A 13,482-nucleotide genomic window follows, 5' to 3' on the forward strand; every position below is an offset into this window, starting at 1 on the left:
TTTCCCTGCTTGTCTTTGTCTCTGTGTTCATATTTCATGGAATCATTAAATGATGAGAGCTATTTAGCCTTCTGTGTTTGTACTGGCTGTTTGCTGCAAAATTAGTTCTGCTGTCCTCTTCTGGACAATGGGAGAAAAGGTCAATGAAATGAAAGCAACCAAGAGAGTAATGATTGTGAGGGGATTGACCACCAAAGAGAGAAGGTACAGCCAGTAATTGTTGACGGGATCAGGGAGAGAAAATGAGAAATGACTACAATATCATTGAATTTTGTGATCCATGGTTTTAATGTCCTTTCTATGCTGAAGTGCCCTAACTCTTGCAAAGCTTCTGTCTTGTAAAAATTTATCCTCACCTCCTTGCTTTTGAACTCAAAGCATCTTTTCATAAGACCTAAATGCTGAAGACATTTTAAGAAATAATGTATTTGAGTCCCTGAGATTCTTCAGTGTCTTTCCATTGAGTTTATACTCCAAGTCCTTATTTAGCAACATACTTCTCTCTTTCATTTTTCCCATCAGAAAAAAAACCTTGTTCGTGACTTCCGAAAGTACTGTCTTATTGTAACAAGAAAGATTACAGTTTGATTCTGTGTTGGGTAATTTTATTTTCAATTAATTAGGTTAGTGCACACAGGGATATCATGCACAGAATTGGAGCACACTAGGTTAATACACACACACACCTACACACACACACACACACACGATTAGTATCCACAGGCTTCATGCATCTAAGGTTAGCAAATACTGGGTAAAACTGGTGAAGCAATTAAATTTGGGGATCGTCAATATGCTAGGACAGGAGGAATGCAGAGATCTTATACATCTGACAGTCTGGCAGCGATTACGTAGATAGGGAGGGGTAAGACCTTAGAGGGATTTGAAAACAAGGGTGAAAATTTTAAAACCAAGCTGTTGCTTAACTGGGAATATGTATAGTTCATTGAGCACCGGAGTGGTGGGTGAATAGGATTTGGTGAGAGTTAGGACAAAGGCAGAACACCGGAGAGGGAGTTCCAGGATTTAGACCCACTGACCATGAAGGACCAGTGATAAGTGGACAGAGACCAGTAAAAGGGGGTTCAGCCAGGAGCTCATTGAGCAGAAATCTGATAGGAGATATTCAAACTAGGAGTTCCAAGAAAGATGTGCATGGATTTGGCAGGCTGCAATATATCAGGAACCTTGGAGAGAGAGGCAAGTTGGAAAGCAGGTGATAGATTGCAAAGGTGAATTGTTTTCCTTTTGGGGAGGGAATGTTGACAGCAGATTTGAAGAAGAGGGGGATAGTACCTGGGAGGGATAACTGTTCACAATATCAGCTGATTTGGGGGCTAGGAAGGGACGTTGGGTGATCAGTTGTCGAGGAGAAATAGAGTTGAAGGAGCAGGAGATGCTTCTCAACTTTCTCCCCTCATTGAAAAACTGGGAAAAAAAATCGAGGTCAGGGCTAGGGCTAGTGGGAAGATGAGGTTAGGCCTAGCAGGGTAGGAAAGGAAGGGAAGCACCAGAGGCAGCAGGCAGGAACTTTTTTGACACTTATTTTCAGGATCTGAACATTGCTGGCAAGACCAGCGTTTATTGCCCACCCCTTATTGTCCTTACAAAGGTGGTGGTGAGCCGGCACCTTAAACTGCTGCAGTCCTTCTTGGTGAAGGTGCTTCCATCGAGCTAATGAGGAGGCAGTTCCAGAATTTAGACCCCGTGATGATGAAGGACCAGCGACGTATTTCCAAGTCAGAATGGTGTGCAGCTTGGAGGGGAACCTGCAGGTGGTGGTGTTCCCATGTACCTGAAGTCCTTGTCCGTGGTAGAGGTCATGGGTTTGGAGTAGCCTAGGCGAGTGACTGCAGGCACTGTGCACTGGTGCTGGAGGGAATGAACGTTCAGGGTAGTTGACGGGGTACAAGTCAAATGGACTGCTTTGTCCCAGATGGGGTCGAGTTTCTTGAAAGTTCAGGGAGCTACACCCAGCCAAGCAAGTGGAGAGTATTCCATTATATCTTGCAGATGGTGGAAAGGCTTTGAAGCGCCAGGAGCTGAGTCACCCGCTGCAGCATATCCACCCTCTATCTAGCTACCATATTTATGTTGCTGGTTGAGTTGTTACTGGTCAATCATGACCCCCCCCTCCCCCCAGGATATTAATGGTGGGCGACTTGGTGAAGATAATGCCATTGCATGTCAAGAGTAGGTGGTTAGGTTCTCTTTTGTTGGAGATGGTCATCGCCTGGCATTTCTTTGGTGTGAACATTAATACCACATATCAGCCATTGCTTGAATGTTGTTTCGGTCTTGCTGCATGCAGGCATGGGCTGATTCATCTGCTGAAGAGTTGTGAATGGAATTGAACATTGCACAGTCATCAGCGACATTCCCACTTCTGACCTTATGATGGAAGGAAGGTCATCGAGGAAGCAGCTGAAGATGGTTGGGCCCAGGACACTGCCCTAAGGAACTCCAGCAGAATGTCCTAGCACTGGGATAATTAACCTCCAACATCTACAATCTTCCTTTGTGCAAGGTATGACTCCAAACAGTGGAGCGTTTTCCCTCTGATGCTCATTGACTTCAGTTTTACCAGGGTGTCTTGTTGCCACAATTGATTAAATGTTGCCTTTCACTCTCACCTTACCTTTAAAATTCAACTCTTTAATTTATGTTTGGACCAAGACTAGAGAAAGAGTTGGTCCTCTCAGGGACCAAATGGGAAGTTTTTGTGTGGTTCCCTGAATGAATACTTTATGTCAGTACTCACCAGGGAGAAGGATGAGGAGGATGGAGAGTTAGGGGAGGTGTGCACTGATAGTTTGTGACATATGTTTATCAGGAAAGACGAAATGTTAGAGATATTGACATACAGTACATGAAGGTGGACAAATCCCCAGGGCCTGACAAAATCTATCCCAGCGTGTTATGGGAAGCAAGGGAGGAGATCGATGGAGATTTTTGCATCATCTTTATGCACAGGTGAGGTACTGGAACACTGGAGGGTAGCTAATGTTGTTCCCACATTCAAGGAGGGCAGTGGGGATAAGCCAGGAAACTACAGGTTGGTGAGCCTTACGTCATTAGTCGGGAAACTATTGGAAAATATTGTTGGGGATAGGATTTATGATCACTTGGAAAGGCAGGGACTGATTAGGGGGAGTCAGTATGGTTTTGTGCAGGGGAGATCCTGTCTCTCAAATCTGATTGAGGAGGTTATGAAGAAACTTGATGAAGTCAAGGCAGTAGATATGGTATACGTGGACTTTAGCAAGACTTTTGACGCGGTCCCACACAGTAGGCTGGTCCAGAAAGTTCGGGCACATGGGATCCAAGGTGTTTTGGAAAACTGGATCCAAAATAGACTTGAAGATAGGAGCAGAGGGTAGGGGTGGATGGGGTTTTCCTGACTGGAACCAGTGGTGGGACCCATGTTGTTTGTCATATCCATGTACTTGGGTGAGAATTCTGTGGTCTGATAAGTTTGTTGGTGACACGAAGATCGGTGGAGTTGTAGATAGTGAGGATGGTTGCCTAAGGATAGAGGGACAGCGATCAGCTGGAAAGTTGGGTGGAGCGGGGGCAGATGGAATTTAATCCAGACAGTGTGAGGTGATGCATATTGGATCGTCTGATACTGGCCGGACGTGTACAGTAAATGGCAGGGACATCAGGAGTGTGATGTACAGAGGGACCTTGGGCTGCAAGTTCAGAGCTCCCTGAAAGTGGTGACACCGGAGGATATGGTAGTGAAGGCTGTGTTTAGCTTGCTTACCTATATGGACAGGGGTACTGAGCATAAGAGTTGGGACATCACGTTACAGCCATACAAGATATTGGTTAGACCACACTTGGTAGTCCAAGAATGAGTGCGGTAGAAATTCATCAGGATGTTGCCTAGAATGGAGAGCTTTAGTTACAAGGAGAGACTGGATAGGCTGGGACTGTTTTCACTGGAGTGCAGGAGGCTGAGGGGTGACCTTAGAGAAGTTTATGCAATTATGAGGGGCATAGATCAGGTAAATATTCAGAGATTTTTTTCCTTGGGTGGGGGAGCATAAAATTAGAGGACATAGGTTTAAGGTGAGAAGGGAAATATTTAAAGGAGATCTGAAGGGCAAGTTTTTCACACAGAGGGTGATGGGTATAGACAGGTGTATGGACAGGAAAAGAATAGAGGGATATGCACCAAATGCAGGAAAACGGGATTAGTGTAGACAGGCACCTCAGTCGGCATGGACAAGTCAGGCTGAAGGGCCTGTTTCCGTGCTGTAGAACTCTATGACTGAGATGAGGTCTGGAGCTGAGTGGTCCTGGTTAAACCCAAAGTCAGCATCAATGAGCAGGCTATTGGTGAGTAAATGCCACTTGATAGCACTGTCGATGACAGCTTACATCACTTTGCTGGTGACTGAGTGGACTGATTGGGCGGTAATTAGCAGGACTGGATTTGTCCTGGTTTTTGTGGACAGGGTGTCCCTGGGCAACTTTCCACACTGTCTGGTAGATGCCTGTGTTATAACTGTCCACAACTAGAACAGCTTAACTAGAGGTGCAGCTAATTCTAGAGAGCAAGTCTTCAGTACTACAGCTAGGATATTGTTTGGTCCCATTGCTGTATCCAGTGCTCTCAGACATTTCTTGATATCACGTGGAGTGAATTGAATTGACTGGAGACTGGCTTCTGTGGTGATGAGGATCTCAGGAGGAAGTCGAGATGAATCATCTATTCAGCGCTTCTAGATGAATGTGGTTGTGAATGCTTCAGTCTTGGCTTTAACGCGCACATGCTGTGTCCCCCCATTGTTGAGGACAGTGATGTTCTTGGAGCCTCCTTTTCCTGTTAGGTGTTTAATTGTCCACCACTATTTACAACGAGATGTTAGACTAGGTGAGACTGCAGTGCTTTGATTTGATCTGTTGGTTGTGAGATCGCTTAGCTCTGTCTATTGCATGCCATTTTTGTTGTTGAGCACACAAGTATAGCAGCTTCACTGGGCTGGCACCTCATTATCTTTAGGTGTAGCTGATGCTGATCCCAGCATGTCCATCTGCACTCCTCATTGAACATTGATCCCCTGACTTGATAGGAGTGGCGGAGTGAGGGATGTGCTGGCCTGTGAGGTTACAGATTGTGATAGTGAGCATTTCTGCTGCTACTCCACAACACCTCATGGAGGCTCAGTCTTGAGCTGCCAGATCTGTTCTGAGTCTGTCTCGTTTAACACAATGTTAGTGCCACACAACACAATAGAGGTGTCTTTGGTGTGAAGATGGGACTTTATCTCCACAAGGACTGTGCAGTAGTCACTTCTACCAATACGATCACGGACAGATGCATCTGCTACAAGCAGATTGGTGAGGATGAAGTCAAGTAATCCCTAGTGTTGGTTCACTGACTACCTGTCACAGACTCAGTCTGGTGGCTCTGTCCTTCAGGACTCAGCCAGCTTGGTTTAGATCCCTAAATCCACTTCTGGTGGATCTGTCTTGCCAATGGAGCAGGACGTACCCAGGGAATGTGATGGAGGAGTCCGGCACGCTGTAAGGTATGATTCTGTGAGTATGGCTGTCAGGCTTGACTGGTCTGTGGGACAGCTCTCCAAAATTAGACACCAGTCCACAGATAAGAATATAAGAAATAGGAGCAGGAGGAGGCCATCTGGCCCGTCGAGACTGCTTTGCCATTCAATAAGTTCATGGCTGATCTGGCCGTGGACTCAGCTCCACCTACCTTCCTTTTCCCCATAACCCTTAATTCCCCTACTATGCAAAAATCTATCTGTGTCTTAAATATATTTAATGAGGTAGCTTCCACTGCTTCCCTGGGCAGAGAATTCCACAGATTCACTACTCTCTGGAAAAAGCAGTTGCTCTTCATCTCCATCCTAAATCTATTTCCCCGAAACTTGAGGCTATGTCCCCTAGTTCTAGTCTCACCTACCCGTGGAAACAACTTTCCTGCCTCTATCTTACCTATCCCTTTCATAATTTTATATGTTTCTATAAGATCCCCTCTCATTCTTCTGAATTCCAGTGAGTATAGTCCCAGGCAACTCAATCTCTCCCCATAGGCTAACCCCCTCATCCCCGGAATCAACCCGGTGAACCTCCTGTTTGTGAGGAGGACTTTGCAAGGTCAACTGGACTGGGAATAACTTTGCTTCGCATCTAAATTCGGTGCCTAGTTCAATATCAGGTGATCCATCCAGTGTTATTCCTTCTCTTTTCCAATGTTATGGTACTGGTACAACAGAGTGGCTAGCTAGGCAATTTAAGAGGACAGTTAAAACTGAACTACATGGGGTGGTTCTGGAGTCATGTGTAGGCCAGACCGAGTAAGGATAGCAGCTTAACTCCCCTGAAGGATATTAATGAATCAGATGGGTGCTTACCACAATCCTGTAGTTTTTCATCGTCATCATTACTAAGACTAATTCCAAATTATTAACTGAATTTAAATTCCACAGCTGTCATGGTGGGATTTGAACTCAGGTTTTCAGATTGTTAGTCCAGGTCTACGGATTACTAGGATAATTTAACTGCTGCACCACCACCGTGATAGCCTTGATCTCCACGGCAAAGAACCCCATGAGTTCCTTGTGCTTGTTATTAGAGGTGAAGGTGGAAGAGACAGGGAGGAGGTTTAAGAAAAGGATTCGCAGTGGAAAAAAGAAGCCAGAGGTTATCTTTGCAGTTGATTCCACACAGAAATCTGTTTCACAGCCACTGTGTGATAGGTATGTTTATTTTGAAAGCTGCAAAGAACATCTAGTCCTTGCAGATTCAAGTACTTGGAATGTGTAAAATGCTGATTGCAGGCACTAATATTTAGTGCCAAATTGTGAGACTCAGATTCACACCTGCTTGTGTTGCTGTTCCGAGTTTAGCTGTCTTCCCACCGGGTGGGGGAAATAGAGATAAAGCCAAACACTTCCTAAAACTAGTTAGGTAAAACTGTTGGGAAAGACATTAGTGACCTGGAGTTATGCATTTTCTCATGGTTAGTAAGTAATGACAGTGGCTTGGGAGATGGCAGTGTACCAGACCTCTCAAATGCAGTTTCTGTATGAGCCAAGATACTAGCTGAGAGAGAGAGAGAGATATTCATACATAGCAACATAGCAAAGAGACACAGGAGGAAACCACTTGGCTTTTCAGACCTGCTCCAGCAGTCATGGTTAATCATCCATTCCAGTACCTTGTTCCCACTGTCTCCCCATATCCCGTGATCCCTTTGGCATGAAGAAATAGATCTACCCCCTTCTTGTATATATTTATTGACTTGGACTCCACCACTTCCTTTGGGAGAGAATTCCACAGGTTCACCAGGCTTTGGGTGAAGAAATTTCTCCTGATCTCAGTACCCTGGTTCTTGACTCTCTGGCCATCCTCCCTGCATCTAGTCTGCACAAAATAAAGCTTGAATACCAGGTTTTGTAACCATTCATAGGGGAGAAATGGATCGGTGTGCTCCCAATGAGAACCCAACCAAGCAGACTCAGGGCTGGGCAGGAATTGGATCGGACAGTTGTCCAGGTGCAGTTGTCTTGCTGCCTGGGGAAAACAACTGATCCAACCAGCACCCTGAATTCAGTAAGGATCTCAGTCATATTACATGCACTAAACAAACACACAAAAGCTCTCTCACCATAATGATGCCCAAGTTCTCCTGTTGTGAGTCTCCATTGATCAAATGATTCCTAGATTTTTGTCTCTACCACTCCTATATCGGTCACTCATGTGTAAAGAAGGACCTGTATCTGTCTAAAATTTGCCTAGAGTTAGTTTGAATCTGTGTCACTTTGTCCTGTTTTCATACTTTAATTTCCCAGATGGACTGGTTGTATGTGATCTACTTTTATGAGATTGCACATTTGATGCCTCTTCCCAAGGCTGCAAAGCCCATTTTTTCCCAGTCATTCCTCAATACAGACCTCTGGCATTCGGGGATTGCCTCATGACTTTTCTCTGCACTGCCTCCAATGTTTGAATGTCATCCTAGTGTCTCATGACCACAAGGGAGCACAGTATTCAACTCTTTCATAGAATTGATGATTAAATCATCAAACAGGAACACTTAAATCATAAATGCCCCCTTTTTAGAGAAGCAGACATGTGTTCCAAATTCTGACCAAACTTATTCAAATAAAAACATCACAAATTATAATTTTTATTCCTTATGTTCTTTAGTCACAGGAAAGCCTCAGCAGACACCTCATACTGAATAGAATACAGGAAGTAATCTGACTCAAGCGACCCCAGAGACAGCATAATTGTAACCATTTTAAAGAAAGGAGACAAATATAACTGCGGTAACTACAGAGGGGTCTCCCTGCTATCTGCCACTGGGAAAGTCATCGCCAGGGTCCTCCTCGACTGCCTCCTTCCGGTGGCCAGTGAGCTGCTCCACAAATCGTGTTGTGGATCCTGTCCATCTGGAGGCTTGGGGGACAAGATCTTCATTGCATGACGACCCCTAGAGAAATGCAGGGAGCAGCTCCAAACACTATTTATGGCCTTTTCCAAGCCTTTAACTCCTTCAATTAGGAAGAATTGTGCAACACTCTCCTCAAATTTGGCTCCTCACAGAAATTAGTCTCCATATTACGTTGGCTTCATGATGGCATTGCAATCCTAACCAACAGGTCTACAACAGAGCCAACTTCAGTGAAGGCCAGTGTCAAAGGCTATGCAATTGCCCCAACACATTTATTCAATCTTTCTTGCCATAATGCTGCATCTCATCCCCCACACTTCTCATGGGAGGGAAGCAAATCTTCAGAACTAGTGGGAGACTGTTCAACCTACAGCAATTACAATCAAGAACCATGGTCACCAGAACCTCAGTAGTCAAGCTGCAGTAGACAGATGACACTTGCGTTTGCGCACACACAGAGGCTGAACTCCAAGATATCATCGACTCGTTTCCTGAAGCATATGAGAGGACTTACGTTCAATATCTGCAAGGCAAAAGTCCTCCACCAATCTGCCCCCACTGTGCAATACTGCCCTCTGGCAATAAAGGTAAAGGTCAAGACCTCAGAAAATGAATGAGGACTGCTTCCCATATCTTGGGAGACACCTCTCGGCGAAAACAGACATTGTTGATGAAATTTCACCACCTTCAATGCACCAGTACAGCCTTTGGCCATCCATAGAAAAGAATGTTTGGAGATCAAGGCTGTAGACTTGGCACAAAGCTCGTGGTTTTCCAAGTCGCTGTGATCTCTTCCTGCTTGTCTGCTTTTGAGACTTGGATTATCTACAGCAGGATAAGCAAACCAACATAAGTGCCCTCTCCCAGGGCAACATCCCCGGTACTGAGGTCCTAGTCGCACTCAGTTGCCCCTGTTGGCCAGGCCACATCATCTGCATGCCCAACACCAGTCTCCTGAAACATACACATTATTCCGAGCCATGTCACAGGAAGAAGTTACCAGCTGGACAAAGGAAAAGAATCAAGGATCTGTTCAAAGCCTCCTTGAAGAAACGCAACATCCCCATTGACTCCTGGGAACCTCTGGCCCATGACAGCTCAAAGTGGAGGAGCAGCATTCAGGGCGGTATTGCGAACCGCAAGTCTATGCATCAGGAGCACACAGAGCCCAGAGTAAACAGTGAAAGGAGTGGGCCATCTCACAAACTGTCCACCCGCCCCATCAGACTCCTGTGGAAAAGTGCTGTCCACACATCAGCCTCATCAGTCACCTCAGAACCCACAAAACCAGAGTGGAAGCAAGTCACCTTCGATCCCGAGGGGTGGCCTTGGAAGAATAGATAACATGAAATTATAGTCTCCTCTGATCAGTACTCATGGTTTTAGTCTGTATGATTTACAGTCTGTTGGCTTTGTTGATTGCTGCTTTTCATTATAGAGTTACAGCATGGAAACAGGCCCTTCAGCCCACTGAGTCCATGCTGACCACCAAGCACCCATTTACACGAATCTAACACTAGTCCCATTTTATTCCCTTCACATTCCCATCACTGGTCCCCAGATTGGACCACTCACCTTCACACACATAACTTACAGTGACCAATTAACCTACTGACCCCTACGTCTTTGGGATGTGGGAGGAAACTGGAGCACCCTGGGGGAAACCCATGCAGTCACAGGGAGAACATGCAAACTCCACACAGACAGCACCGGAGGTCAGGATTCAACCTGGGTCATTGGAGCTGTGAGGCAGCAGCACTACTAGCCACACCACTGTGCTACCCCTAATGTTTGGACTTGTTTAACATTGGTTCTACTAGACACCAATGCTAATGGACAGTCATTATGCACAGTGGCTGCAAAGCAATTCTACATAATGTTGACTCATTTTGACTGAATGCCACTTGGGCTTTCCAAATTTTATTTAAATTGTTGGATGTCACTGCAAACTGACTTCCTTCTTGTGCTGACCTGGTAGTCTATTGCAGACATTAATGTTAACATGTTTGTTATTGTTGTCTTGGAAATATCAGACCAGGGAAATTGAGGCAGGAGCTATCTGATGGGGTGGGCAGGCAGGTGGGTAGTTTACACTGGGCTTCTGTGTGTTCCTGATACATGGACTTGAGATTCTCAGAAACATCCTGAATGCTCCTTTTCCACTTTGAGTAGTCACAGGCCATAGATTCCCAGGAATAGAAGCAAGATCCTCACCTCAAAATATTGAGTATAGTAGCATATAGTTAAACATCTGGACAAGTATCGAGACGACTAATCCAGAAACACAAATGTGAACACTGCAGCTGGGGAATTTAATTTTGTAATGAAATAAAGTCTGGAATTAAGATGGTGTAATTTAAGAAATTAAATAAATCATGAATAACTTCTATTATCCATAAAGGTGACCGTGAAACCTATGGGATTGTCGTAAAAACCCACTGGGTTCACTGGTGTTCTTCAGAGAAGGAAATCTGCCATCCATGTGTGACTCTGGACCCATCACTGTGGTTGACTCTTAAGTGCCCTCTAAAATGGCCCAGCAAGCAACACAGAGGCAATTGGAGCTGGACAACAAATGTTGGCCTTATCTTGATTGAAGATCTCATTCACAGACTGTTCACAAGACAAAAAGAACATACCAAATTGCAGAAACGTGTATATTCAGGCTCCCAGTAGAATACAACATACTTTGAACTTATGACTCGACTCTTCAGTGTGTAGGAGCCCTAATGGATTAGGGGCAAACTCAATCACTCATGCAATAAAGCTGTAAAGGTGAATGTTTGTGACAACTCTGAATGTAGAATTAGGTCAGTCCTCAGAAGCTTCAGTTTTATTTACTATAACACAGAAGGAGGCTATTTGGTTCATCAAGTCTATGCACCTTCCCAACAGACCAATCCCATTCCACATCTTATTTCCCTGTTGCTTATTCTCTCTTTCTCACATGCCCATCAACTCCCTTTTTCTACTTACCTACATCAAGGGGTAATTTACGGTAGCTAATGAATCTACCTGCACATCTTTGGGATGTGGGAAGAAACTGGAGCATCCGATGGAAATCCACCAGTGTCACAGGGAGAACAGGTAAACTCCACACAAGGTCAGGATTGAATCCACTGTGGTGCCTGTTTCTTTTGTTGGGGATCGGATCTTCCTTGTCATCTCTGTGTCAATGAAGTACAGAGTTAAATCCAGGTCTCGTTTTTTAAAAAATTTTTAGCAGTCATCATCATATTTTTACTCCCTCTTAAGGGAATTAACAAACAGGTCCAGGTCTTTAGGGGAAACGAATGCAGTTCTGGTCACCTCATTACAGGAAGGATGCAGAGGGTGCAGAAGAGGCTTGCCAGGAGGCTGGATTAGAGGACAAACTTGGGTTGTTTTCTCTGGAGTGGCAGAGGCTGAGGTGAGATCTGATGGAAGTTTATAAAATTATGAGAGGCACGGATAGACAGTCAAAATCTTTCTCCCAGGGTAGAATGTTGAATACCAGAGGGCATAGCTTTAAGGTGAGAAGGGCAAAGTTTAAAGGAGATGTGCGGGGCAAGTTTTTTTTACACAGAAGGTGGTGGGTGCCTGGAACGGACTGCCAGGGGTGGTGGTGGAAGCAGATACGATAGTGGTGTTCAAAAGGCTGTTAGATAGGCACATGAATATGCAGGGGATGGAGGGATATGGATCATATGAAGGTAGAAAGGATTAATTTAATTTGGCACCATGTTTGGCACAGACATCGTGGGCCAAAGGGCCTGTTCCTGTGCTCTACTATTCTGTGTTGAATGGAACACCACTGTTAGGACAAATGTACATTTGTGTATGATTACATGAAACTCACTCACTAGTTTTTCTGTGTGTATCTGGCCCCAGTTCCAAAAAAAAATGAACATCTCTGCCTTTCTCCAAGTTTATTTTGGTCATAATACACTGTGTACATCTATTGAGAAATGAAGCATACTTTTTGGGATGTTACCTAAGAGGTGATGGAAGTTAAAGGAGGGGAATGTTTCAGCCAGTAAAAACATCTACCTTTTGTAGTTCCCTGTTCCCCAGTTATGTCCATGATATTGCTTCAGCCTATCCTGTTGTTTACTGGCAGAAAACGGTGAGATTAGGCTAAAGCGCAGGTGTCACAAATAATAAAAGAAAACAATTATTTGCCCCTGCCACTATTTCTCTTTTGTCACTGAATCTTTCATGCCTTCCACCCTATCACGGACCTCACTTTTTCTTCACTTCTCCCTTTCTCTGCATCTTATTTGCTTCCAGTTTTGATGAAGGGTCACATTAATCCTGTTTCTCTCTCCACAGTTGCTGCCTGATCCGATGAGCATTTCCAGCATTTCATAATATTTTTAGGATACTAAATAAGGGACAACCTGACCAAACTAAAAGTGAAAGCCTGTAATTTATTTTAATAAATACCAAATGGGCAGTCCATCAGTTTCCCCAATCGTTGTAAAGCAGGTAAGGTTCCTTTAATGATTCGTTTGATGACGCTTTTCTCCAACATTTGCTGGACCAATAGTGTGGTATGTGGGCGGAACTGAAAGAGCGCGGGAAAGGCAGTGTAATGGCGCGGTGATAGCTGTTACAGTATTTGTCAATTTCAAGCCCGGCTGAAAGTAACCATTGCAGCGCCAGATCACAAGCACTGAGTCGCCAGTCATTTAGTTATTGATTAACTGGAATATAAGGGTTGGGTTGGGGTGGGGTGAATTGTGAAGATGGACAGTTTCCAGAAAGTGGAGAAGATAGGGGAAGGGACGTACGGTGTGGTTTATAAAGCCAAAAACAAAGATACGGGAGAAGTGGTGGCCCTGAAGAAAATCCGACTTGACACGTGAGTGATGTAGGCTTGCGAGCGGCGAGTAGAGTGATCGGTGTGGCTGGGGTGTACGGGTCTCATCGCAGACACAAAAGATGCAAGGGCTTTTGTATTTTCGTCTTGATCGAGCATTGGCTCAATGCAAAGTTTATTTCTGTTGGGGTGGGGAGTTGTAAGTTGTTCAAGGACTGGATTCTGCAAGTTTATTTGCTCTAAATTTCTT

The 13,482-nt window shown here is 44.7% G+C and overlaps 1 protein-coding gene across 1 annotated transcript in view; it reads left to right on the forward strand.

Annotated features, from left to right (window-relative positions):
- The first annotated feature begins 12,967 nt into the window (after positions 1 to 12,967).
- cdk2 (cyclin-dependent kinase 2) overlaps positions 12,968 to 13,482 on the forward strand; it is a 30,701-nt gene continuing 30,186 nt past the window's right edge. Inside the window, exon 1 of the mRNA XM_052009459.1 lies at positions 12,968 to 13,274. Within this exon, the coding sequence (XP_051865419.1) occupies positions 13,159 to 13,274 (116 nt within the window). The 5' untranslated portion in view covers positions 12,968 to 13,158. The remainder of the gene's footprint in view (positions 13,275 to 13,482) is intronic.

Source organism: Pristis pectinata, chromosome X (genome assembly GCF_009764475.1).
Source record: "Pristis pectinata isolate sPriPec2 chromosome X, sPriPec2.1.pri, whole genome shotgun sequence".
Lineage (NCBI taxonomy): Eukaryota > Metazoa > Chordata > Chondrichthyes > Rhinopristiformes > Pristidae > Pristis > Pristis pectinata.